At 35.6% G+C, this 25,434-nt stretch overlaps 4 protein-coding genes and 1 pseudogene across 7 annotated transcripts; 1 reads left to right on the top strand and 4 right to left on the bottom strand.

Annotated features, from left to right (window-relative positions):
- The first annotated feature begins 2,384 nt into the window (after positions 1 to 2,384).
- LOC106909777 (secretory phospholipase A2 receptor-like) lies at positions 2,385 to 5,203 on the top strand. The gene is made up of 5 exons (XM_088014293.1): positions 2,385 to 2,424; positions 2,545 to 2,919; positions 3,396 to 3,740; positions 3,837 to 3,934; positions 4,029 to 5,203. Exons 1-5 carry the CDS (start codon positions 2,391 to 2,393, stop codon positions 4,134 to 4,136), a joined length of 960 nt encoding a protein of 319 aa, XP_087870419.1. The 5' UTR covers positions 2,385 to 2,390; the 3' UTR covers positions 4,137 to 5,203.
- A 115-nt stretch (positions 5,204 to 5,318) lies between these two features.
- On the bottom strand, positions 5,319 to 10,594 carry LOC106909775 (uncharacterized; annotated as a pseudogene). The gene is made up of 5 exons (XR_015765738.1): positions 10,531 to 10,594; positions 9,526 to 9,811; positions 7,075 to 7,219; positions 6,238 to 6,514; positions 5,319 to 6,109 (listed from the first exon to the last, which is right to left on the bottom strand). The product of XR_015765738.1 is annotated as an uncharacterized LOC106909775 (transcript).
- A 1,771-nt stretch (positions 10,595 to 12,365) lies between these two features.
- LOC106909779 (uncharacterized) lies at positions 12,366 to 14,890 on the bottom strand. 2 transcript variants are annotated; one of them, XM_014976241.2, is made up of 5 exons: positions 14,827 to 14,890; positions 14,089 to 14,383; positions 13,742 to 13,896; positions 12,616 to 12,895; positions 12,366 to 12,516 (listed from the first exon to the last, which is right to left on the bottom strand). In XM_014976241.2, exons 1-5 carry the CDS (start codon positions 14,888 to 14,890, stop codon positions 12,366 to 12,368), a joined length of 945 nt encoding a protein of 314 aa, XP_014831727.2. The 2 variants fall into 2 exon arrangements, with proteins under 2 accessions (XP_014831727.2, XP_087870417.1); XM_088014291.1 differs by having other exon boundaries at positions 12,616 to 12,892.
- A 1,553-nt stretch (positions 14,891 to 16,443) lies between these two features.
- LOC106909780 (uncharacterized) lies at positions 16,444 to 19,379 on the bottom strand. Its single transcript, XM_088014292.1, has 5 exons — positions 19,316 to 19,379; positions 18,286 to 18,580; positions 17,307 to 17,461; positions 16,742 to 17,018; positions 16,444 to 16,594 (listed from the first exon to the last, which is right to left on the bottom strand). The coding sequence occupies exons 1-5, from the start codon at positions 19,377 to 19,379 to the stop codon at positions 16,444 to 16,446; spliced, it is 942 nt and encodes a 313-aa protein (XP_087870418.1).
- Positions 19,380 to 21,049: 1,670 nt separating this feature from the next.
- Positions 21,050 to 23,716, bottom strand: LOC106909776 (uncharacterized). Of its 2 annotated transcripts, none has more exons than XM_088013778.1 (5): positions 23,653 to 23,716; positions 22,667 to 22,955; positions 22,068 to 22,222; positions 21,366 to 21,645; positions 21,050 to 21,271 (listed from the first exon to the last, which is right to left on the bottom strand). In XM_088013778.1, the coding sequence occupies exons 1-5, from the start codon at positions 23,714 to 23,716 to the stop codon at positions 21,121 to 21,123; spliced, it is 939 nt and encodes a 312-aa protein (XP_087869904.1). In that variant the 3' UTR covers positions 21,050 to 21,120. The 2 variants fall into 2 exon arrangements, with proteins under 2 accessions (XP_087869904.1, XP_087869905.1); XM_088013779.1 differs by having other exon boundaries at positions 21,366 to 21,642.
- Between the last annotated feature and the right edge of the window lie 1,718 nt (positions 23,717 to 25,434).

Below are 25,434 nucleotides of genomic sequence, written 5' to 3'. Positions count from 1 at the left end.
TAAGATACCAGTAACTGCAAAACTTACCTACACGTCCTTTTATACTGTTTTATTTTATTTTTGATCAGACTCTCCTTGTTTGCATGAATCAACAGCCCCTTCTTTTCTAAAACACTTCTGAATAACTGAGTTACAGACATCCCTATCGCCATTGTTTTATGCAACAAATTGTAGAATTAAATGCCCTGATTTAAGGTTTCTTTTGCAGTTTCATGTTGCAGTTTTATTCTTATTTTGGATCAAGCTTATATTTATACATTCTTCTTTTATGTATCCTCTAGATTGATCTCCTTTTAGCTCTTTATTTATTTTCTTGTTGAAAATTTGTGATGGTGTATTACTAACAGGGCCAGCCCAAGGCATAAGCAAACTAAGCAGCAGCTTAGGGCCCCAAGGCCACTAAAGGGCCCCCTCAGTAGAGCTGATTTTTTAAAGTAATAATTTCTATGTCATAATATCAAAAACACACAATTCCACTATAAAGTGATTTGTTTTTACAATGATATATCTTTGATAATGTATGTAGAAATTATAATTTTATTGATAAAAAGAAAAAAAAAATATTGCTCTTGGGGACCCCTGGTGGTCGCGGTAGGTACCGCACGTTTCTCCGGTAATATGAGCTACTGTGCTTTGAGCATCCAAACGTCCAAAGCTCCGGTCAGAAGTTAAGTAAGCAAAACAATGTCTCAAAAAAGGACTTATCCTTCAGGGAGGGAGAAAAGAGGAAGAATAAAACCAAGATAAAGGTTTGTTTTAATGTGCCCTGGCAATGTAATGTAAAATATTAGTAAAGCTGCTAATAGATAATTAGCTTGATAGCGACCTGGGACGGTCCAGTTCAACATCCAAGCGTCTTTGTGTTTGTGTGAAACTGAGTTTAAACTTTAAATGAGTTGATTCTCCTGCTTGGCTCTGTATATTTCTGAGGTATTTTGGCTTCAAAACGCCGTGTTTGACACCGTTTGATAACAATAAAACTTCTCAATGTTTGACGAGCAAAATGCTTTTACGTCAGGCTACATAGCTGCTACATCGATGAGCTACTCTAAGCTGTAGTTGGGGATATGTTGTTTGCTGCTGAGCATAATCCTTTCGTGGCTAAAACAAACTTTTTTTTTTTACATCAGTTTATGTGAAACTTTAGTTAAAATCATTTGAAGGCACAGGATCAGTCCAGTACCGGTCCACATTCTCAGGGGAGAAAGACTCACCTGGTATAAATAACATTTTTAGCTGTTGGAGTAACGCTTAAGAGAAATTCATTTAATAAAAGAATGTGATGAATATATGTGTAGGGCTGCACCGATTGCAGTTTTCTGGCCGATCCCTGGTTGCCGATCTTTAAAAAACCAGACCTGCCAATTTTGATTTTGGTTGATATGAATTTTTTTTGTCTGAAATGTCGCTAAATATAGCAAGAAAGTCACGGTTATGGTAACAGTGGGTTGAATATTGTTAACTGTAAACGTGCAGACCTGACCTGGTTGGCTGGTCTGTCAGTCAAACCTCTCACTGCAGAGCAGAAGAGGACAGAGGCTGATCTTTAAACCTTTGAAGATAAGATTAGGGGATAATATGGGCTTCACATGTAAGTATCAGCCGATCACGACCCCCAAACTTAAGGAAATCAGCTGGTCGAAAAATCAGTTGGCCAATACATTTATCCTTTTATACATAAGGATAGTATATAATATGAACAGCACTGCCAGAGATGCAATAAGTTTATAGTAGGTGTGTGAATGATCTAATGATCATTGCAGCCAGTTCACACTGTTAGCAGAACTAGAGGGCCCCAAAACCACATTTTGCTTAGGGCCCCATGGAGTCTTGGGCTGACCGTGATTACTAAATATGTATAACTAAGTGAGAAAAATGTTACTTTTCAAACTCAAAACAATTCTTTCTTTTTCTAGAAAATTTCTGAGATTAATCTAAAACTGTCTGCCTTTTTGGTGGAAATTTACTCCTTTTTTCAACGTCGGCCCTAATATGTTGTCATAACAGAATGTAAACATGTGATCTTCTCTGTAATTTTCATATGGTTTTCCATACATAAAAAGATAAGGACAGTCATGACTACCAAAGCAGCCTCCACACACATTAAGCACACTCTGTACTGCTAAAGTAACAAACAGTAGCCACTATTTGTCTTGAACACTGGACTCAGAAAAATTAAGGTAAGAAGCTTTCTAATTCTCAATATTTATCATAAATTTTTCATCAGTTAAGACAATAAACAATTCTGATGCACATTTGTAGTTGTATTTATTTAAAAATAAATACAATAAACAACAGTGGTCTAGTTTATAGACCACTGTTGAGAAATTATGTGAAGTCTTCCTATAAATTAATCAATTTTCTCTCTTCCTATTCACTTTATTACAGCCATGGGAAATGTCATATGTCTTATAATACTTGCAGGTTAGTCTTATACATCTGTGCTAAGTGTCTAACTGACACAAAAGAATCATAATCGTCTCGGACAAGAACATTTCCGACTAATCCTTGTTGCTTTTTACACTTCTAATTTTTCATCTACAGGACTGAGTTCTTTCTGTCTCTGTGTGGATCAGCATCAATATGTCTTATTTCAAACTCCAAAAACCTGGACCGATGCACAGAGTTACTGCAGGGAAACATGCATTGACCTGGCCACAATCGAAGACATGAAGGAGATGGAAATGGCTCTTCAAAGTGTTGGAAGCGACTACAGTGATGCCGTATGGATTGGGTTGCACAGAGGAAAGGAGCTAAAGTGGCATTGGTCTCTGGCAGACAAATACTTCTACGAGGATGGAGAAAGAAATTATATAAAATGGAGGATGCCTTTAAGTGCTGATAACTGTGCTACTTTCAGTAATGGAAAACTTTCTACACTCTCCTGTCTTGAAGATAGACATTCAGTCTGCTTTGATAGTGAGTATTTCTTTTGCATTTGATCCTAATAACATGTAACGAAAACCACACATGCATGAGTTCTCCATATAAAAAAAACAAATGAGCCTATTATGAATGCCAGCATCTTGATATTATTTGTAAATTTTGAACACAATTACATTTTGAGTTGAGAAAATTTGTTTAAGTTTACACTGATATGCTTTATTATCCCAAAGGCTAAAAGTGTCATTGCTTGATTTAGTTCCAATAACTTTGGATTACTATTTGCAAATAAGAATGTTTTCATTTTATGTGAATAAACATGTTTTTCTACAGATGTTGTACAGTATCTTCTGATACACTGGCTTAATGTGATGTAAACCATAAAAAAAAAAAAAACTTTTTTTCTGAAAGTTTGAAATTCCTTCTATCAGCACAGCAGCCACATTGGATATCATCTCACCTATTGTTTTTGTTGTAATAAATACAAAACATTGTAAAATTTATCATTTCAGGAACGAAACAAGGAGCAGCTCAGTACATCTTCAATCCAAATTTAATGAAATGGACCGCTGCTCGAGATTTCTGCAGAAAAAACTACACAGACCTGGTCAGCCTGAGGAATGATGCAGAATACACGGCAGTCCAGGAAGTAGCCAATGGGACAGCAGTATTTGTTGGTCTCTTCAGAGACCCGTACGACTGGTCAGACCTGACTGACTCCTCACTAAGGTACTGGAGGGAATCCCAACTGGTAAATACAGAATATCATCAAAATTGTGTTGCAATGCTGAAGACTGAATCTGGAAAATGGGGAGACAGGAACTGCACAGAAGTTCATCCTCTCCTCTGCAAATGCAGTAAGTAAACATTTTTAACCAATACCAACCTATTGTAAAATGTGCAAAATAAGGAAGCAGTGTAAAGCAAATAATTTGGATTTATTTTGAGTTTAGTACAAACCAAACTGCAGTTCATAAAACTGAGGATCAGCCTGCAGGACTCAAGTTTGAATCTGAATGACCCTGCAGTGCGAAACAGCATCTTGGAGCAAGTAAGTCTTCCAGATATTCATGTATCAATGCAGGTACACTTTGTTTCAGTCAATATAAACTTTATTTTAAAAAATGAACTTTTCTTTTTTCCAGATGAAGCAAAGGCTGGGTGGAAATGTAGGTGGTGTCAACAATCTTAAGTGGAAAAAACACTCAGATGGAAGAGTTTTCATCAAGGAGACAGAGGAAGACAACCCATGAGAGGAATACAGCAGGACTGCTAAGATTCTGACTTGATGATGTAGAAGCACCAACCAGGGTGGTAACGAAGGAAAAAACTTTTCAATAGGAATGCTCCATTTAGTTGCTAATAATATAATGATTATCTTCAATAACTTTGTGAGCTATTAGATCTTTTAATCTTTGCATGCCTCTTATTTTTTTTTTAGCAAATTCAGAAATCCAAGCATATCATCTATCAATATGTCCTGCTTTCATCCTGAGAATTTCATCTGTCATTTGATTTAGAGCCTCCTGTGTAGAAGAGATACACATTAACATGTGCACCATTAAGACTAAGATTATTTTCTGTCAACTTCATAATGGACTGGTCCATAAAAAATAACACAATTACAACAGGATTAAGCACTAACATGGAAAATATGAAATAAATTAGCAATAATATGCGTCCAGTAAGCTCTAACAACCAAAAATGTAAGTCCTTCATGTACATTAGTTTTACTTCAAAGCAATACTCAGAGGGAACTGAAGAGTATTTCAAGAACCTCTGGAGAAAATGAATGCTGGCATCTCTGAAGTTTGTTGCATCTAGACCAACACCAGACATTGTTGAACTTCCTTCAGGTTAACCAACTGTCAACTATTGCTACTGCAGTGTTTCAAACTGTCAGCAGCCATATTGGATTTTGGGGACGGGGTTGATGAGATCACCTTTGAGTTTAATTTTCCTGCTAGGAATTTTTAGTTGAATGTTTTGCTACAAACATGCATGCATTTTTAATCTTCTTCTGTTTTTGTGTGGGAATAAGTCCAGCTCCAGTTTTGGCATTGTTTCAAAACACCTTCACAGTGTCTTAGAAAACTTTAGAATTTATATTAATTCCTGTATAAAGATGTGTTATTTGTAATAATTTAAGAAGTACTGCATCATTGTAAGGTATGACACAGTCAGTAGGTTTGGATATTGATAAATGGTTTTAAACAAAGTTTTTGCCAATTATTTGTCTTGTAGATACATAACTAGCTAACTTAAGATGCTTCCTGTATTTTTATTTATTTTTTTTCCAAATTAAAACTTAATGAAGTAACTTGTTTGGCCTGGTTTTATTTAATTGTTTTGCAAAAATTCTTAAAGTTTCTAAAGATGAGAAAAAACTACACTTAATCCCAATTTGAAACCAAAATCCCTTGCAGACACAGGCAATAATCTGATGGGATAAATTCCATGAGCAGCCAGACTTTATTTACGTCTGGGGAGAATTAAAGATGGCAGCTGAGACTGATGCAGCTGTCTTTGCAAATAATTGTATAGTAAATAAATTATGAAGAGTGAATACATTTGGGGAAAAGGAGAAATCAAAAGCACTAACCAACTCAGTGGTCGATTGTTGTTGATTTTAATAACTTAAAATTATTTCACTTGAAAATATGAGGGCAGTTATCATCATTCATGATGATAACTTATCTCGAACTACAGATTATCAAGTCAAACAATCTTGTAAGACTCCAGGCAGCATAATAAAAAAGAAAGTATCTTCTCTAAATGCTTTAAGTAAAAAGCCATTTATTTTTTCATTTTTAAACACAAGCTTCAGCATGAGATGCAAATTAATCTAATATTGTAAACAGTTATAAAACTCTTGAAAGTTCACCATTTGTGATGTGAATAAATGTCTGAAGGAGAGCTTTGACACTTAATTCATTGTGAGGATTTTCTGCCATCTTGTGGTCACAATTTTCTAAGCTTTGACTATAATTAAGTATGACAACTTCATAATTTATATTGTGGAGACTCCTATAAATGAAATGACATCCCTGTCATGTAATGCCTAGACTCTTTAGTTCAATCCAGTTGGGATGCGTACACTTCCACCTCACACAGGGTGAGATACTCATTTCTTCCAGGTATGAAAACGTTGATGTATCGACCATCCATGCCGTTGCACTGAAAGGTTTCAGTAACACCTGCAGCGATGGTTGAGATCACAGCACACCTGTAAAAGGAAAAAAAAAACATTTTCTTTTCAGTGTTTACTTGAACAAAAAATGGCACAAAGTGAATCAGTAGAAAACATATTATCCTGTAATATTTTATTTATTTTAAAAGAGGACTGTAAACTACCTGGGATTGTTATTTCCATTGTTATCAAGTGAATCTCCAATACGAATTTCAGCTCCATTAATTCGAGTGGGAACTTCTACCCGATTGGTTATGTTGATCCTGAACACTCTATGGGTTCTGCCCAGGTCCAGTCTCCACCAGGGGTTAAAGTCATTATTTGTGGCACTGCAGGAACTCTGGCTCCACAGTGCTGCACGGTTCCCATCAATAGCGTAGTAGGCGATGGCTCCAGGATAAACCGTTGACTGTGTGGCTTTCCCATAAATTGCCACATTCCCTTATGCAAAAAAACAAAAAAAGCAAACAAAAAAAACGATAAAATAAAATAAATGTTAATTCTCATAGTTTTCCTCTGTTAACCTGTTTTTTGAATGTTAGGATCCAGAATTGAAGCAGTTCCTTACCTTGTCTGCCAAAGTTTGTTTTTTATCAGTCCTGAACTTTTATATTACATAGCATCCCACACATATTCACACATATGTGAATTAATTTTAACAGGATTTGAAGAAAATGTTATGTGTAAGCTTCATCTGGCATGACGCAATGTTATATCTCCAGCTCTAATTGAGCCTTAGAATGTCTTTCTAGGTTCCAACCACATTTAAAAACACAGTTTGATGTTTTATGTCTGTTTTTCATACCAATGAGAAATTCATTTACAATCTAAATGTTTATGAGCTATTTTCTTGCTTTACACTCACTCTTAGCATGACAAAAGCATCTCACTGCATTTTGAACATCACTGGAATCACGCCTAATAAAGTAATATGAAGTATATAATGTAATTTAAGTGCTTTATAGTGAATATGTAAAACCCAGTAACAGCATAGGCCTCACCAGTTGGAGCACGGTATCCATAAACCTCCACCTCACAGAGAGTGAGCATTCTGGAAGCACAACAGTCACATAACGGCCTTCCACAAGTCTGGTAAATGTTATGGTTAAGGTCCTTCCTGCTGGGATATGAGAAATGACAGCAACCCTAAAACAGAGAATGTTAAAGGAACATTAGGATTTGTTTCATGATAGTAATCACTGATGTTTCAACATAGCTTATTTTATCACTTTCTAAATAGTTTTGTCACTTTAAATAAATGTATTCCTATCTATCTATACAGTTAAACGTGATGGTAACAACAATATCAGCAATCCTGCATCAAAATAAAGGTTAAACATCTAAGAATAGAGATTACAAATAAGTGTTGATCTTTTCTTCACCACATAATTAATGGACTTTTAAGTTGGTCTACAACCCTCAAAGTATTAACCAGGAGAAACTACTAAAATGTTCAGAGTTCATTGTAGTTTTGATTTTGCTTACAAATCCTTTTTTTTTCTTTTCATGTATTTTAACCAAATTTTAACCAGTATCTAATACCTTTTCTGTTCTAAATTCACAAACCAGGTTGAAATAAATATTTGCAAAGATCTCTATTAAGTCCTGTATATGCAGAGGTGATAAAAGAGGAAAAAAAAAATTGTCTCACAGTGAGACAATAAGACAATAACTGTGACAATAACTACCCTACTGTACGGAAGTACTATCACGAAGGGAAAAAAAATTTCGAGCGCTATCACGTTATAACGTGATACGTATCTCGTTAAAACGTGATACGTATCTCGTTAAAATGTGATACTATCTCGTTAAAACGTGATACTATCTCGTTAAAACGTGATAGTTATCTCGTTAGAAGTCTGAGTAGAAGTCTGCAACACACAGCAACGTGGTTACAAAATAAAATTAATTAATACATATGCAGAAGTGTAAAACAGTAGAAAATAATTTAAAAACAGTGACACTGTTTAAAAGAATCTCGTCTGTTTTTAAGAATTGCTCGAAATAAGTCCAATGGAACCAGTTTTGACATCTTTTTTTCAGACTGGAGCTGTTTCCAGGCTGTAGGAACCATCACACTATAGCTTGCTTCCCTTTTTCAGTTCAGAAACGTGGAACATGCAAAAGAAAAATATTGTTAAAACGTAAAGAATGGGAATTAACAGACCTATGTAAAAGAAAGTTTAAGGATGCTGGAGCCAAGCCGAGTAGAGATTTATGAATCAGTATCATTAGGTGATTGTTTCTCAAGACGCTTAAAGGAGGCCATTCAGCTTTTGCTGATTTATGATTTATTTTGGAGAGAGGAAGTCTTTTATTTTGAAGAATGCTTAACAGGATGTAGTTTTGTCTTTTGCCATTACCTAGCCTTCTGTTGATTTCGGTTGCTTGGTTACGAACAGCCGTTGCCGTTGTTCAGCAAGTGTACTGTTAAAAAAAATCTGAACAGAAACTGTTCAGCAAATACGTCTGAGCCTCCGTTATAATCTCCCTTTAGCCATTTCACAAAGCTACAATCGGAAGCCAACTTGAGCTTCGATCCAGACAGTCGTTTCCTTCTGTGCAGTCCCGTTCTGTTTAGGATCTTGTCAGAGTAGGCATGCTATTAATGGTTTTAACCACAGTGCAAAGCAGCATCCGTATCTCTACATGTTGTCGACCAAACATGAAAGGAAACCTGACCAATTCATGTTATCCACTGTACTCGCCTAGCATAATACCGCCACTTCCTGGACATAAAATTATCATGTTTTAACAAGATACATAACACGTTTTAACAAGATACGTATCACGTTTTAACGAGATACTATCACGTTTTAACGAGATACGTATCACGTTTTAACGAGATACTATCACGTTTTAACGAGATACGTATCACGTTTTAACGAGATACGTATCACGTTTTAACGAGATACTATCACGTTTTAACGAGATACGTATCACGTTTTAACGAGATACGTATCACGTTTTAACGAGATACTATCACGTTTTAACGAGATACGTATCACGTTTTAACGAGATACTATCACGTTTTAACGAGATACGTATCACGTTTTAACGAGATACGTATCACGTTTTAACGAGATACTATCACGTTTTAACAAGATACGTATCACGTTTTAACAAGATATCACGTTATAACGTGATAGCGCTCGAAAATTTTTTTTCCTGCGTGATAGCAATGCGCTTCCGTACTACTGTGAGACAATATATCTTATGAAGCATGACAAGCTTCATAAAATACATATGAAGTTCAGCATTATGTTAATAGAACATTATGTAATTTAGGAGTTTTGATTAAAGAAAATAAATTATACAAAAATATATTTCATTGACAAGAAACTAAGCCCAGGACACCTGGCTTTTATAACTGACAGCCGCAGAACATGACCTCCCTGTACTTCCTGTCAGGAGTCCTCCCAGCAACCTTTCAACCAGTAAAAATAACTCACACTGGGTTTGCAGTACCGTTGTAGAGTAAAGAATTGCCAATGTGAATCTCTGCTCCATTCAATCGTTCCGGACAGCAGTCTCCTCTGTTGGTGACGGAGATTGAAGTGACAATGTAGGAATCCAGCAGGTCCACTCTCCACCAGGGATTGGTCATTCCAATAGTGTGAGTGCATGATCCTGCAAGATAGTTAGCCTGACGGTTTCCATCAATGGCATTGTAGGCAGATGAAAAAGGATGCTCTATCCGGTGAGACTGGGTGGCTTTTCCATGCAATGCAACATTTTCTGTGGTTAAAAAAAACAAGTAGAAAAATTACATAAATAAATAGTGTCAGCAATTTTTTAAAATCTTTCAGGAACAACATGGTTCCATCAATTAAGTCATCCAGGTCTTTCGGAGGTGAAACAGCCACAGACCAACACACAACTTTTGCAGAACTGTAAATGCTGAATAAAAGATGTTTTGATAATGATTCTTTAACTTTTTTCAGTTAATATTAATTAGGATCAATTTAAATCTGTCATGATCGTGTTTTTGTGTTTATTTTTAGTATGTTTTGTGTGTTCAGTTTGCTTCCTGTGTCTCTGTCTCTGCGTCTTCCCTGTTGATTGTCTCCCAGGTGTGTCTCGTTCCCTTGATTACCCCGTGTGTATTTAGTCTCACCTTTTGTCTGTGTTCTTCCTCGGGTCCTTGTCTAATGTATGTCAGTAGTTGTCCTAGCTCTCCAGTCGAACTGTTAAGTCCTGGTTAGCTTAGCTCTTAGTTCAGTCTTCGTGTCAGTTGCTACCGGTAATTAGCCGTGTGCTTTGTTCTCTGCCGTGCTGCCTGTTTTTGGACTGTTTGAGCATCTCATCATTTTCATCTACATCCTGGGTCTACCTGCGTCTCTCCTCACCACCACCCACCACCGCTTATGACAAAATCTTTCAGAAATGTTAATCTTCTCTGTGTTTTTCTTAATAGTTTGAACAATTTTGTTACACACAGAGATGATGAAACATACTATATGTTCGAGCCAGCACCGTTCCCTGGAGAAGCAGCAGAAGTAGAGCTGAAAGGTTTCTCATGGTTGCTTCTTACGCTGCAGAGAGTCAACAAAATAAATGTTACTTAGCAAATCAGTAACCAAAAATCAAAGGAAGTTATAAAATCATGTCAATGCACAGCACATGCAGAAACAACAGATCACCCAACAACATACACAAACCTTGCCTTGTGAATCAAATGCTGAAGTAAACAACATGCTGCTGTTTGCAAGGGATATTTATATAGGCATCGTATCATGAGATGTGGTGTTTGGATTAATGATACACACTTTATGACTATTTTTTACCTTGGAATGAGATGAGGTTTGTTTTCTTAGACGAGCTGGTTTATGATTAGCAGATTTAAATTATCGTTGCCAACAGGAAGTTCAAAATCAGATTAAGAACTCACTGCCTTTATTTGAAAGCTTACGTCCATCTTCATTTCGTCTGAAAGAACTTGAGCTATTTCGCAAATCTTTTATTTCAAAGGAGACATAAATCTGCACAAACTGAAGTGAGAAACTGTATTACAAATAAAATTATCAATGTTGACACGGAAAAGATTTATAAAGACTGGCTTAGTCTTTATAAATCAGGGAGTACATTGGAGGAGTCAAAGTGAAACCTACAAACATTTTATAACCTGCACATTAGATGGCTTTCTATTGAGGTTCCAGTGAAACTATTGCTTGTTACAATGTGGGTGTAATAATGAAGATATTAGATCAAAGGCTTTAACTTAACTTAAAATCAACATCTAGCTGACTTGGACACAATCAGGTATTATGTAGCGACAGTAGCAAAACAAAACTTAAAGTGGATTTCATTAAGCAGGCCCACAGTTGTTCTTTGAAATAGTGCTGAAAGTTTTAAAGTTAGGAAAACAACCAATGTATAAAGAAGATAAAAGGACTGAATTTATCTTGCATAGTCATATTGACTAGTGATTTGGGGTTAAATGCTCTGTGCAGGGGTATCTTTCACTTCTAAGATGATAACTCTATATGCAGGAGCCACAGTCACTACCTGGGAAGAGTTTCAAGGTTTCTTCCTGTCTGGTCCTCCTATGGTCTTAGGGAGCCAGGATGACCTGCTCAGATGACCTTTGATTAATTTTTAGCACTGACTATTGCAATCTTTCGATACTTTTCTCCACTTCTAAGACCTTTGCACCTACATATGACTCTTTCACATAAACCCACCCATTCAACCCAATCCAACCTCCAAAATCCAAATGATCCAAATGGTTGAAGGTCATAGAAACAAAAGTTACTTTTCCATCAGTGTGGTTAGTCTACTTTGATGTCAGATGCAGTCTTGAGTTGAAAAGTCAATCATGCTATTAAGACACCTTCATGGGATATCAATTTTGCAGAACAAAACCAACCTGGCATATATGGGTAACCAGCTTCTCCATATGACAAGACAGGCCAAAATAGTGGGAGACAAAACAAATGAAGTGTTGTGATATTTTTTTCTTTTAAGACTTTAATATGTGATTCTCTTCAAATCAATATCCAATGCAGATTTCAGATTTCAGTTCTATCAGTTTGAGTGTTAAAATTCTACCTGGTTGGTTACTCTAATAGGGATCATTAAGAAGGTTGTTTTCAAGTCCAATCACTGCAAGAGGTCTGAAGTCAGAACCTTCAAAGAGAAATTATATTCATTTAGGAGATGGAGAGAAACCAATAATCCAATTGTTCAGCTGAATATTTGCTGTTGTTCCTTTGATTACAGTTTGTTCTGTTTCATTCCGTATCTTTGTCCAAACTCTGGCTGTTGAAAACATGTTTTAATATCTTCAGACTTAATCCAGTCTAGAGCCGTACACTTCCACCTCACACAGAGTGAGATACTCATTTCTTCCAGGTATGACTACATTGATGTATCGGCCATCCATGCCGTTGCATTGAAAGGTTTCAGTAAAACCTGGACCGATGGTTGAGATCACAGCACACCTGTTAGAAACACAAATTGTTTTTGGTTCAGTGATCATTTGAGTTTTGCTCAAATAGACATGTCCTCTCTTTGCTCTCTTTAAGAACACTTTACAGTACCTGGGATTGTTGTTTCCGTTGTTGTCTAGTGAATCTCCGACACGGATTTCAGCTCCATTAATTCGATTGTGAACTTCTACACGGTTGGATATGTTGATAGAGAACACTTTATGGGTTCTTCCCAGGTCCAGACGCCACCAGGGATTGAATTCATATATTGTATGAGTGCAAGAAGCCTTCTCCCAGAGACCAGCACGATTCCCATCAATAGCATTGTATGCAATGCCTGAACCATGCAATGATGACTGAGTAGCTTTCCCATAAAATGCCACATTTTCTCCTGCAAAATAACATTTTAGAATGTCACCACCAATATATAGCTTGCTTTTATGTTATCACGTATGCAGGGAGTCCTATAGTAATCTCTCACTTCCCTGAATTCTCTATATATTTGCAGTTATTTACTCATTACACTGAATCCAAGGTATAAATCTTATAATTTTGAGAAATTTATAAGATATGAATTTTATTTCTCTTAATAATATAAAATCAAGTTTTAGATATTTAGCTCTGAAGGCACATCACAGGGGGTCAGATCTATCAATAGGATGGAATTTTGTTTTTAGTTTCCTTTCTGAAATTCAGCTTATTGATTTTCTATAGAGTTCAGGTAGGGACGTTTTCAAGCTGTCAAATTTGTTTAAAGACACCTTATACATAACAACTGAACGTAACATAGTTATTTGATTATGCTGTAGGATGACTCTTTTTGCCTGGAAAATACATAAATCCTCTTTTTATTTTTATATTTTTTTAATGGAAGGTCTAAGACACTGATCATCTCAAAGGCATTCATGTCACTAATAAGATTAAGAAGAGGATGAACTTCTTTAAGGTGATAAACAGCAACATATGTATCTTGTCATGAAACAATTTTCATTCTAATTCTTGGATAAATATAAAACACTGACATCAACAACTTTTGTTTTCTTTTTGTTGAACTATATGATTCTATTTAACCAGTTATTTTATTGTATTTTTTTATTTTTATTGTATCTCTGTCTTTATGGATTAATGGATTATTTGTTTTCACTTTGGACATTTGTAAGGCAACCCTCTGTAATCTTAGCATGGCTGAAATAATAATACCACACAATGAAAAGCTAGTAACATGTCCAGGTCTCACCAGTTGGAGCACGGTAACCGTAGACCTCCACCTCACAGAGTGTAAGCACCCGGTTTAAACCAGGCTGCAGCACAGTCACATAGCGGCCCTCCACATGACCGCTAAAAGTTATTTTCAGAGTCCTTCCAAGTGGGATGCGAGAAATGACAGCAACCCTAAAACAGAGAAAGTGGAGAAAACAAATATTTTTTCTATTTTGAGAAAGTAAATTTAGGTTTCAACTAGTCACACTAGCTAGTTTCACATGAATAGTTGGTAGGAATCATCCTGTCATAGATATTATCAGACCTGAAATAGATATTGCAAGCTCCAGAGTGACAGCATGTAATCATTAATGTTTCACTCACATTGGGTTTGATGTACCATGGTCTTGTAAAGAGTTGCCAACATGAATTTCTGCTCCGTTAATGTTTTCTGAGCAGCAGTCTCCTCTGTTGGTTACAGAGATGGAAGTGAGGATGTAGGACTCCAGCAGGTCCACTCTCCACCAGGGAAATGATTGTTTTCCAGTGTGGGTGCAAGAGCCTTGTGTAAGGTCGGGATTTCGGTTTCCGTCAATAGCATTGCTGGCATCCACAAAACTATCCCATTCTCCTTTTAGACGATTAGACTGAGTTGCTTTGCCACGTAAAGCCAAATTTTCTGGAAGAAAAAAACCCCCAAAAAACAAAGCAAAATAGCTGTTGTGAAACTAGCCCAAAACTTGTGTTTTATAAAACACAAGTTGTGTCAAATCTTTACATTTGAAGCATACTATAGCATTCTCAATTTCAAAAAACAAATATTTCAGATCTATGTTCTATGTTAAAATCCAAATATTTATGGAAGGTTCCTGATAGATTGGAGGTCCTAAGCATTGGCTTATTTCTCTTATGCACTGATTGTGCCTGCACTGATAAAAAAATTATATCGCAGATTTTTTTTAAATTCAAATACATTTTTCATCATTGTCACAAAATCCATGAGAAAATTTGTTGAACAACAAAGATGATGGCTCCACAGTTGAGTAATTTGACTTTCAGTGAATCAACAAGACTGAAGAAGGAAAAACATTTCATACGCAGATTAAGGTAGATTATGCTTACTATATTTATAAGCCAAGGCTGTCGTCAGGAGAAGCAACACAAGCAGAGCTGAAGGGTGTCTCATTGTTCTGATTTAGACTCCAGACAAAGTGCACAAAATATGCCTATTAAAATCTATTTGTAAGAAAAAAAAACAACTCAGTGAACTCCACTGAAAGAGAGACAATTCTGTAAATTCTATTGCACGCACCTTGATCTGTCAAAAGTCACTAAAGAAAATGAGGAGCTGCTGTTTATTAAGGAATATATGCAGGAATCTTATCAGGACGTGTAATTTGTTACTCTGATTATGACTTTGCTTATTCCTTAGAATGAGATAACATGTATTTGTGCAAACACGTGAAGGATTTGTCATGTGGCACGTTGCCCTTTGCTTTTCAACAAAGCATTTCTTATCTTGCATGTGATAGCTGCTCCTTCTGCCCTATATTACAAATATAAGAAAAAACACTAGACAAGTTTGTTTCAATACCCAGCAGTCAAGTTATACAGATGTTTTGTTTGTAATAATTTATGAAGTATGGCATTATTGTACAGAACAGAACTAACAGGCTTCAAAATATGTTTCACTGTTTCATGTTGGAAACATATATATAACCAAATGTATCTCATTCTAATTCATTCAGTTGAATTTTCCTCAGGAGGACTCCAGTTGAGTTGTAGAAGCTTGTCATATCCTGGTGGGTTAGGTGCAGGTGCTTGTTTAAGACTCTCTGTGACAGGATGTGGACAGCAGAGGCAGCTTTCCTCAACTGTTTCCCATCCAGAGCAGTCAGAAGTGGAATATAAGGAATAATCTGTATTAATTATCAACTCAGTGTGGCTCTGGGTTTATGTCGATCTCAGACAAAAACTCTGTCAGTCTGATCAGATATGACAGGCATTCAAGTTTTGGTTAATTTTTCATTTCATGATATCAGGAGAGATGTGGCTGTAAATAGAAGAAGGAGTGTACTAATTATTAAATGAACTATTCATAAAATTTTTGGAAAATACAGATGATAAGGAAATAAAAATAGTGCATGTTATAAGCAGGATTTTATTTTTAAATGTACTTGTAAAGTTATTCTCACAAAGATTCAGAGAGAGAAATGAAGACTTAATTTAAAAGAGAAATGGATTTTGAATTCAGATCAAAATACCTGAATTTAAAATAATTATACAGAGCCATATTGAGTATTTTCCATCCTTTTATTCATCTTAACAGCCATTTATTTTGACTTTTTGTCATTTTGAAATTTCCTGTATTCCAAATTCTCTGTAACAATTTTGAATCTTTAATTTGTAAATTACTTGTAACACATCTTGTAATTCACTTCAAAATGTGCAAAATCTAATTGAATCACACACAGTGTAGGTAGGATGTAAACAACATAGATTTCTAACTGAAATGGTCTCTTAAATCCTTTTTTCCAGACGTCGCAACAGTGGTGTATAAAAGACGAGAAACGAAATCAGTTCTTTGAACCAAGGTGTGAACTCTGTTTTGCAAAATGTGTTTAGTATAATGAGACTCAAGTCAATCTGCAGTTTATGCTAACCTTTTTTTCTAACAAATTTATGTAATCGTGGAAATGATAAAAAACAAACTCTTTAAAAATTTTAAGATCTTTAAAATTAATCCAATCTGGAGCCGTACACTTCCACCTCACACAGTTGGAGGTGCACAGTTCTTCCAGGTACGACAACGTTGATGTATCGACCGTCCATGCCGTTGCACAGAAAGGTTTCAGTAAAACCTGGAGAGATGGTGGAGATCACAGCACACCTGACAGAAAAAAATAAAAATAGCTACAGTATGATTTTTTTTCACTGTATAAAAAAATGCTAATTTAATCAAATTTGCAAAAATCTTATGGTATGGACAATATATACAATAATATATTTCACATTCCTATAGAGGACAAATTGTTACCTTTCATTGTTGTTTCCATTGTTGTCAAGTGAGTCTCCAATACGAATTTCAGCTCCATTAATTCGAGTGTAGTCTTCTATCCGGTTGGTTATCTTAATAGAGAAAACTTTATGGGTTTTTCCCAGGTCCAGTCTCCACCAGGGGTTGAATTCATTTGCTGTAGCACTGCATGAGTGCTTTGCAGCGTTGGCTGCTCGGTTCCCATCGATAGCGTTGTAGGCAACGTGTACACTGTACAGTGTAGACTGGGTAGCTTTACCATAAATAGCCAGATTTTCTCCTGAAAAACAAAATTTTAAAACATTTACAGTAATCCTGAATTTGAAATCAGGTAACAACAATAAGCATGTCTTTGTTCTAGACTCAGAGGTACATTAATGACACTGATGTTGCTACATTAAATTGATAGTTCATGTTTGAAACAATGTATCTGTATGCTACTGTTCATGGATTATTTACACTCAGGTTCCACACTTAATGCACAATTTAATGTCATGATCCAGTAGTTTAAGTTTGACTTGAATAATTAGACACCTGGAGAAAATGGTAACAATGCAGGTCTCACCAGTTGGAGCACGATAACCGTAGACCTCCACTTCACAGAGTGTAAGGACTCTGTTAAAACCAGGAAGTGACACAATCACATAACGACCTTCCACAAGACTGGTAAAAGTTATTCTCATGGTCCTGCCAGGTGGGATGTGAGAAATTACAGCAACCCTAAAACAGAGAGAAACGGAGAAAAATCATATTTTTGCTTTTAATTAGGTTGATGAAAAACAAAATCAACTCCACTGGAATCAGTTTCCAGAAGAAAAACCAACCAAGCGAAGTAACTTAGCAACCACCAGCGACCCGTTTAAGAAGTACAATAGTTAGTAAAAGCCTAATCCTATACCAATACTTAATCAAACTCCTTTCAATGTGTAGGATCAGCAGCCTTACTCTGAACTTCACACTATCACCTCTGCCCTGTTTGGGCCAGCTGACCTATAAAGTATTGTAGATTATGACCCCTGATCAAACCATAATAACTCTAAATGACCTCTTTGTCTGTAAAGATTTACTGTAGTCATAAAACCATATTTCCTTGTGGTAGATAATAAAAAGAAGCCTAAATTATTTAATCATGTATTGAAACAGGTATGACAACCTTCTAGCTGCTAGTTGGGAAAATATGAAGAAAAACAAAGTGAATACATGAAGCACCTACAACCATATTTCACTGTGAAATAATTTTCATTTTGGTTTTATTTTATTTATATTCCTGATTCACAATTAAAATAATCTCAAAACACTTTATAAAACTAACAGATCCAATTTGCTTACACAAAAATGTAGTCATTTCAGTCAAGTCATAGAGATATTCAAAGTTCATTAAATAATGCACATTTCAATTTGATCCTACTTACAAAACAATGCATTCAATTTTCATTTACTAGACCAGTTGGTAAATCTAAGGGAATTTGGCCAACTGCATGTTGTCCTCACAAATTAAATGAAGCATTTGAAGAGGCTAAAAAATGTGTATCTGTGTTACTCACACTGGGTTTGATGTGCCGTCATCCTGTAAGGAGTTGCCAACATGAATCTCTGCTCCGTTAATGTTTTCTGAGCAGCAGTCTCCTCTGTTGGTTACAGAGATGGAAGTGATGATGTAGGACTCCAGCAGGTCCACTCTCCACCAGGGATATGTTTGTTGTCCAGTGTTTGTGCAAGATCCTTGTGTAAGATCAGGATTTCGGTTTCCATCAATAGCATTGCTGGCATCCATAAGACTATCCCAGTCTCCTATGAAATGATGAGACTGAGTTGCTTTGCCACGTAAAGCCACATTTTCTGGAAGCAAAAGAAAGTAAAGACATGGTTTTATGAAGTGTTGTTGAGAGTAATTCTCGAACAACTTCAGTTTGAAAAGGCAGGGCTTTTAAAGATTAGCATATGTACAGATCCTGCCTGGGGACACAGGACAGATAAACATACAGGTTCACATTTAATCCTGTTGCCAGTTTAAGAAAATAAGTTTTTTTTTTAACTGTGTGAGGAAATTGGAGTTATTTGAGCCCTGGTTTGTTAATGGTGTGACTTTGCAATCCAAAATAATAGTGTGGGTGTGAGACTCTTTCCTTAACAGAGAAAAAAGTAAGAACTTTTGCATTAGTTAGCTTAGCATAAAAAATACAATTATATATGTGGATATATATATATGTATATGGATGTAATGTTCTTTTAGTTTTTTATTACCTCTGTTTCTTTCATTTATTTTTTCATGTTTGCATGCTGTGAGGTGTACAACAAAAAATAAATTGTGTGTTTGTGCACAAAAACATTGACAATAAAGCTGAGTCTGCGTACTTTACAAAATATATCTCCATCTTGATCCTCAGAAAATTGAGCATGATCACATCTTTACAAAAGATGTCAGTACAATCCAGATTGTTCACTACATATATGAGAAACTCAGCTAAACAACTGAGATCCTCCTGTCATAGCTTATGCAAGTTTCTGAACTAAATCAGCGGACTTTCACTGTGTAAAATATTAATTGTAGACACAAAGGCAGATGATTCTTACTGTATGCAAGAGAGAAGACCGTCCCCACGAAAAGCAGCAGAAGCACAGCTGAAATGAGTTTCATTGTACACAGCAGAATAAGATCACAAAAACTTTGCTTAGAAATTGTCACATCAATTTACTAATAAAACCAGTTACCAGTGTAGTTTACAGAACTAGTTAATTTGGTAATCCGGTGGTCAGTATGTACACTGGCTTTCAAAAATCTCAGAAAAAAATGAGGGCCTGATTTCATGAAGGATATTTATATGGACATCTTTATGTAACACATACAGCACTGATTAATCATACACCAGCTATAACTTTTTTTATTCCTTACAGTTGGATAAAGTTCATTTCTTTAAAAGAAGTAGGTCAGGCACTGCCAGTTGAAGGCAAGATGTATAGTAACTGTTAAACCAGCTTCAAAACTGGACACACAGACCGACTGACATTTTAGAGGCATAAAGATCCGATGAAGTGACGACTCCAGCAATGCTTGATGTCCTTAGGAACCAGATTTGTATAGTATTTCAAGGCCATTACCAGAAATACATTGCTCTGGTGATAGAGTACATCTTTAGTATCCTAAATGTGATTTACTGGTGTAGTTTGAGAAATGACATTCTCAGACTTCCTGGTCACATCTTTCAGTAGAAATAAAATACTACAATAAAGTTAGTGCTACAGTTGCAATGCCAAGTGAACAGTAAAGTGAAGTGTGATAATAGCCACATATTTCCTGGAACAGATGATTGATGCTTTGATGATTCAACATTGATTCATGAATTTATAGCAAAATATGAAAATAGAATGGGGTTATGCATGACCACAGCTTAACAGGGCATGCAATTGTATTTGAAGAATTGTACATTTGTACAGAAACAGCCAGATTAAGATTTGGTTGGTCATTTACCATGTAGAAACTATGTAGAGGTTCTTGTAGATCTTCTAGAGGTTGTTACACACAGCATTTTGCAGAGTCAGCAAAATGCTGTGTGCCCTGTAAATGACCTCAGAGGGCTCACACTGGCAGAGCAGCAAAGGAAAGGAGGAATAACTTGGACATGACATGGAAAGGTCTTCCAAATCCAGCGTAGCCAAAAACAGCTTGTCTCACTGCTTTGTTCAGCCTAAAACTTTAAAAACACAAAATCTGTGCACATTTTTTTCTTTAAGGTTTTCATTACTGGGACTACATTTTTTTACTTAAGTAACCTTCAGAGTACCTTTTGCACCTTACTAAAACTAGCACTTTATTTAGCACTGCATTTTAATCATTGATTTACAATTCATTATCCATTTCCACACAAGAGATTTTAACAATTTCTTTATTAAAATGTATTTGTTCCTAAGCATCCTGCTTAGGAACAAAAGTTTATTAGACTATCAGTTATACATGTTGACATTATAAATATAAAAAATGAAAAGTAAATATAAATGCTGCAAAATGGATTTGATTTAATTAATCAATATTTAAATCCAAATATATATGTTACATTATCTAACCAAATTGCTGCTACTCTGGCAGATTATTGCTCCTTTCTCATTATATCTGCATCAACGTATAAAAACAAAGAATAATTGAATTGGTTTCACAAAACATGTTGCAAACTAATTAACAAAATTATTGTTTTCTGTTTTTTACTTTTTGGATTTTCAGTAAGTATTTTCTTAAATCAGCAGTTCAGAAGCATAAAGTGATTGGATCAAGTTCTAGTCAAAGGATTTACAGCTGTCACTGAGTATTGTGAGCTAGTCATTAAATTTGATGAAGACATGGTTTTCTACGAAAGTATCAACATTTAAAAGAGTGGCAGATCTATTTAATCTAGTCTTGATGCGTAGACTTCAACCTCACACAAGATGAGATACTCAACTCTTGCAGGTATGACAATGTTAATGTATCGACCATCCATTCCATTGCACTGAAAGTTTTGAGTAAAACCTGGAGCGATGGTTGAGATCACAGCACACCTGTTAGGAAAAAAAAAATTGGTTCTGTTAAGAAACAAAATGTGATGAAGCAGAAAATATGTTGCGTTGCAATATGAGGATTTCTGACTATCACCTGGGATTATTGTTGCCGTTGTTATCAAGTGAATCACCGATACGAATTTCAGCTCCTTGAAGTCGTGTGTAGCCTTCCACATTGCTGGTTACATTGACAGAGAACACTCTATGGGTTTTTCCCAGGTCCAGTCGCCACCAGGGATTTAATTCTTGTGCTGTATGACTGCAAGAGCCTTTGCCCCAGTATCCAATACGATTCCCATCAATGGAGTTGTAGGCAATGCCATGAGCATGCAATGATGACTGAGTAGCTTTTCCATAGATTGCTATATTCTCTCCTGCAACATAAGATTTTCAAATATAAGAATTGATAAACAATTTGACTTCAGTGAGAAGTGGGTTCTGACGATATGCCTGGATGTATTTGAGTCGTTTATTATAGTGGATTCAAAAACAAAAGCTTTTTAATGATCCTTAAGCAGGAGACGGGAGTTAGCGGCAAAGTAATCCTATTTTTAATGGTTTTTTGTAACTGCTTCATTTGTTCCATGGCAGTTATTTTATATTTGACTATTGCACTTCTTACTCATACTGAACCGTTTAAGATATACTCTTTCTTCTGCACTGCTGTCTTTTTGGATTATTTACACTCTGAAAATGTGAAACAATTTCATCTTCTGATACTATTCCTAAAATTAGAGATAAAATAACTTGAGCTTCTTTTGAATAATATATTGAGAGTAAGAAATGCAGGTCTCACCAGTAGGAGCACGATAACCATAGATCTCCACCTCACAGAGTGTAAGCACCCGGTTTAAACCAGGCAGTGATACAATCACATAACGGCCCTTAACAGGACTGGTAAAAGTTATTTTCAAAGTCCTTCCAGATGGGATGCCAGCAATTACAGCAACCCTAAAGAAAAAGTGGGAGAAATTTGAGTTTATTTCAATACAATCAAGACAGTAAAATAATGAGTTATAAACCAACGCATATCTATCGACCATGATTTATCTGCAAGGAATTAAAAAATGGGAAAAAGCAATTTAAAATTAAACCAAAATTAATAAATGAACACAAACTTTAGACTAGGTCTTAAATACGGTATCATTTACATACTATATATGATTCAGTGGATAACAAACATCTATATACTTTGTTTATGTTTTTTTTTACATTTGTCATATCCTGTAGAATTAAAAATAATACATCTGTTAAATAAATATAAGTTTTATAAGTGAAATGCAAATAATTTCAGTTTATTAGGCCAATTGTAAAACACTATTCAAGGACCCTCACTTGACTGAAAGTTCTCCTCTTTCTTTCCAAAGATTTGAAATAAAAAAGGGTTTTACTCACACTGGGTTTGATCTACCATCATCTTGTAGGGAGTTTCCTATATGAATTCCTGCTCCGTTAATGTTTTCTGAGCAGCAGTCTCCTCTGTTGGTTACAGAGATGGAAGTGATGATGTAGGACTCCAGCAGGTCCACTCTCCACCAGGGGTGTGCCTGTGATCCAGTGTGGGTGCAAGATCCCCGTGTCGGGTCAGAATTTCGGTTTCCATCAATAGCATTGTTGGCATCCATACTAAACTCTGATTTGAGCCGATGAGACTGAGTTGCTTTGCCATGTAAAGCCACATTTTCTGAAAAAAATAAAAATAAACAAAACAAAACAGTGAAACAATGATAGCTGTTGGCACTTTCTCCTTTCTTGCTATGTATGTTGGTGTTTTGAAAAACACTTTTCTGATTAAGCATAAGGAAATGAAGCAGCTCTTATAAAGAGTGAAGTTCCATCAAGTCTTTAAAGTCATGGCTATTTAACATGGGTTTTGCAACCGGTGGTACTGCAGGAGGGCAATGAGATTTCTGATTATATTTCATTTAACATTTAAAAGTTGTTTTTCAATACACAGTAGTATGAATCCAATATGAAAGAAAATGGTAAAAAGAGGCATAAAATAATGTATTTTGTTCAGAAATACACATTTATGTATATATATAATGTGTGCATGTGTTACTGTTCATGCAGTCCTAGTTTGAGTTGCAAACAGGGCTGGCTGAAATTAAATTAAAATGCATAGTGTTCTCAATTTATATTAATAAATATACATTTCTATATTCTGTGTTGAATTTCAAATATTTATGGGAAGCCCCTGAGTGTGGGTGAAAAAAAATCATCTTAAAATCCCAATCTCTGTTTTTCTTTTATTATTGCCTCTAAATACATGAAAAACATAGTTGAGCAACTAAGATGATAGCCTCACAGTTTACTGTTTTGACATTGAGTGAATCCAAAGTAAAACATTTCATTTGCAGATGAAGGCAGATGATTCTTACTGTATCCATAAGCCACGGCTGTCACCAGGAGAAGCAGCAGAAGCAGAGCTGAAGTCTGTCTCATTGTTCTGATTTACACTGCAGAGAAAGTTCACAAGTCAGATATCAAAATCTAATTGTGAAAAGAAAAACTGAACTCAATGCACATTACAGACTGTAGATTCTGGTCCAAGTACCTTGTGTCAAAAAGTCACTGAAGAAAATGAGGAACTGCTGTTTATCAAGGAATATTTATGCAGGAATCTTATCGTGATATGTGCTTTCTTACTCTGCTTATGACTTTGATTATTCCTTAGAATAAGATAACATTTATTGCTGCAAACACGTGAGGGATTTGCAGCTTCTAACACAATTCTATTTACTTTCATTCTGAGGGTTGAAAAATTCTGTGTCATGCCATGCTAAAAGGTGAAGGTTATAATAATTTAGATAAAGTCCTGTCAAATTAAGCCAGCTTTACTGGCCTGAGATGAAAAACTTAAGACAGTTTGTGTGTTTTATCGGTGCAGCACCTGTCACTGTTGATCTGAAGTTTAGTTATTGCCTGTTTTCTATGTGTTTCAACATTTTACTGAAATTCATCTGAAGCATCTTAAAACTTAGTAACATCTGTTAAAATGAAAATGAGTAAGTTATGGACAACGATGAATTTGAAACCGAGAAACTTTATGGCTTTATTTTGATGCAACAGAAATGTCGGTCATTGCCGTGCAGCACGTTTTTTCCCTTTAAATATAGCGTATCTTATCTCACATGTAATAACAAATCATCATGTTCTCTATGGCTTATCTATCCTAATTTACCCTTAGAAGGAAAACCTATTATTTTCCGGGCCCCAGTAGCAATAGCTCACAGAGGGCCAGCAGAGGACGGTGAGGGGAGCAGCAAATGTCCCATCCAGGATCTGTTTTAAAGAAGCTGAAATAAAAGGGCTCTGAACACTGTCTGAGGATCCAAACTGTGTGTAGGAGTCATGTTTCCTGTTTGCCGGAGTTTATCACCGAGGAATTGTATTTAATTTAATTTTCTGATTATGCCAAAGGCAGATACAGGGTTTTTAAGGTCAAGAGTAGTTCTGTTCAGGTGTAGCTAATGAGAAAGGGAAAACTGTTTTCTTCTGTGCCTACTCAACAGTTCTGGGGGACTTTGTTCGTGGGAAATGGAAATGGAAAGATAAATAGACGTTGTAAAGGAATAAGATTACTTTTCTAAGTGGATCAAAAATTTGAGTGCATGTAAAAAAACAGCAACCAGAAGTGTAAAATATGGTTGTCGCTACATTGTGTCTGTGTGAACATTTTGAGCTATATACTCAGTGGTAACGCCAAACAAACATTTAAAATCACATTATCAAATAAATAAAAAAATACAGTTTAAAGGTTGTTTTTTGTTCCCTTTTGGTTTTATGACTTTCTTTTATGTGTCATTTGTCAGTTCCAAATAAGTACATTTGTTTCCTGTTCACATTTCTAAGTTAAGATAAAGCAGTAAAATATAGTTAATTATCATATGTGCTGTCAGGTGGACTGTAAAGTACACTCTGATTATATTCTTTAACCGACAGGGTTTATATCCTTTTGAAACTGTGATGTAAGCTTATTATGAAGTCTAACACAAACAAGAGAATATCATTAAACATAAGTATTCAACAGAAGTTTGTGTATACTTGGGAAACTTTGTTGATCAATTGCAAAGCAAATACAGTTTAAAATGTTGACATACAAGTTTCAAAATGGATTTGATTTAATTCAGTAATTTTTAAATAATATATACATTACATTA

Source organism: Poecilia mexicana, unplaced genomic scaffold, assembly GCF_051168715.1.
Source record: "Poecilia mexicana isolate PSO_F unplaced genomic scaffold, ASM5116871v1 scaffold_16, whole genome shotgun sequence".
NCBI classification, from domain to species: domain Eukaryota; kingdom Metazoa; phylum Chordata; class Actinopteri; order Cyprinodontiformes; family Poeciliidae; genus Poecilia; species Poecilia mexicana.
This window is presented reverse-complemented; position numbering and strand designations above follow the sequence as displayed.

Bases quoted from the DNA above. Each gene is read 5' to 3' on its own strand.
- LOC106909777 (XM_088014293.1), top strand. From the start codon at position 2,391: ATGGGAAATGTCATATGTCTTATAATACTTGCAG. The intron at 2,425-2,544 runs GTTAGTCTTATA...TTTCATCTACAG, and splicing joins ATGTCTTATAATACTTGCAG to GACTGAGTTCTTTCTGTCTC. The intron at 3,935-4,028 runs GTAAGTCTTCCA...TCTTTTTTCCAG, and splicing joins GAAACAGCATCTTGGAGCAA to ATGAAGCAAAGGCTGGGTGG.
- LOC106909779 (XM_014976241.2), bottom strand. From the start codon at position 14,890: ATGAGACACCCTTCAGCTCTGCTTGTGTTGCTTCTCCTGACGACAGCC. The intron at 13,897-14,088 runs GTGAGTGAAACA...TCTCTGTTTTAG, and splicing joins CATGGTACATCAAACCCAAT to GGTTGCTGTCATTTCTCGCA. The intron at 12,896-13,741 runs GTGAGACCTGGA...GTTATTTTGCAG, and splicing joins CGGTTACCGTGCTCCAACTG to GAGAAAATGTGGCATTTTAT.
- LOC106909780 (XM_088014292.1), bottom strand. From the start codon at position 19,379: ATGAAACTCATTTCAGCTGTGCTTCTGCTGCTTTTCGTGGGGACGGTC. The intron at 18,581-19,315 runs GTAAGAATCATC...TTTTGCTTCCAG, and splicing joins GGTCTTCTCTCTTGCATACA to AAAATGTGGCTTTACGTGGC. The intron at 17,462-18,285 runs GTGAGTAACACA...TCTCTGTTTTAG, and splicing joins GACGGCACATCAAACCCAGT to GGTTGCTGTAATTTCTCACA.
- LOC106909776 (XM_088013778.1), bottom strand. From the start codon at position 23,716: ATGAGACAGACTTCAGCTCTGCTTCTGCTGCTTCTCCTGGTGACAGCC. The intron at 22,956-23,652 runs GTAAGAATCATC...TATTTTTTTCAG, and splicing joins AGCCGTGGCTTATGGATACA to AAAATGTGGCTTTACATGGC. The intron at 21,646-22,067 runs GTGAGACCTGCA...CTTATGTTGCAG, and splicing joins TGGTTATCGTGCTCCTACTG to GAGAGAATATAGCAATCTAT.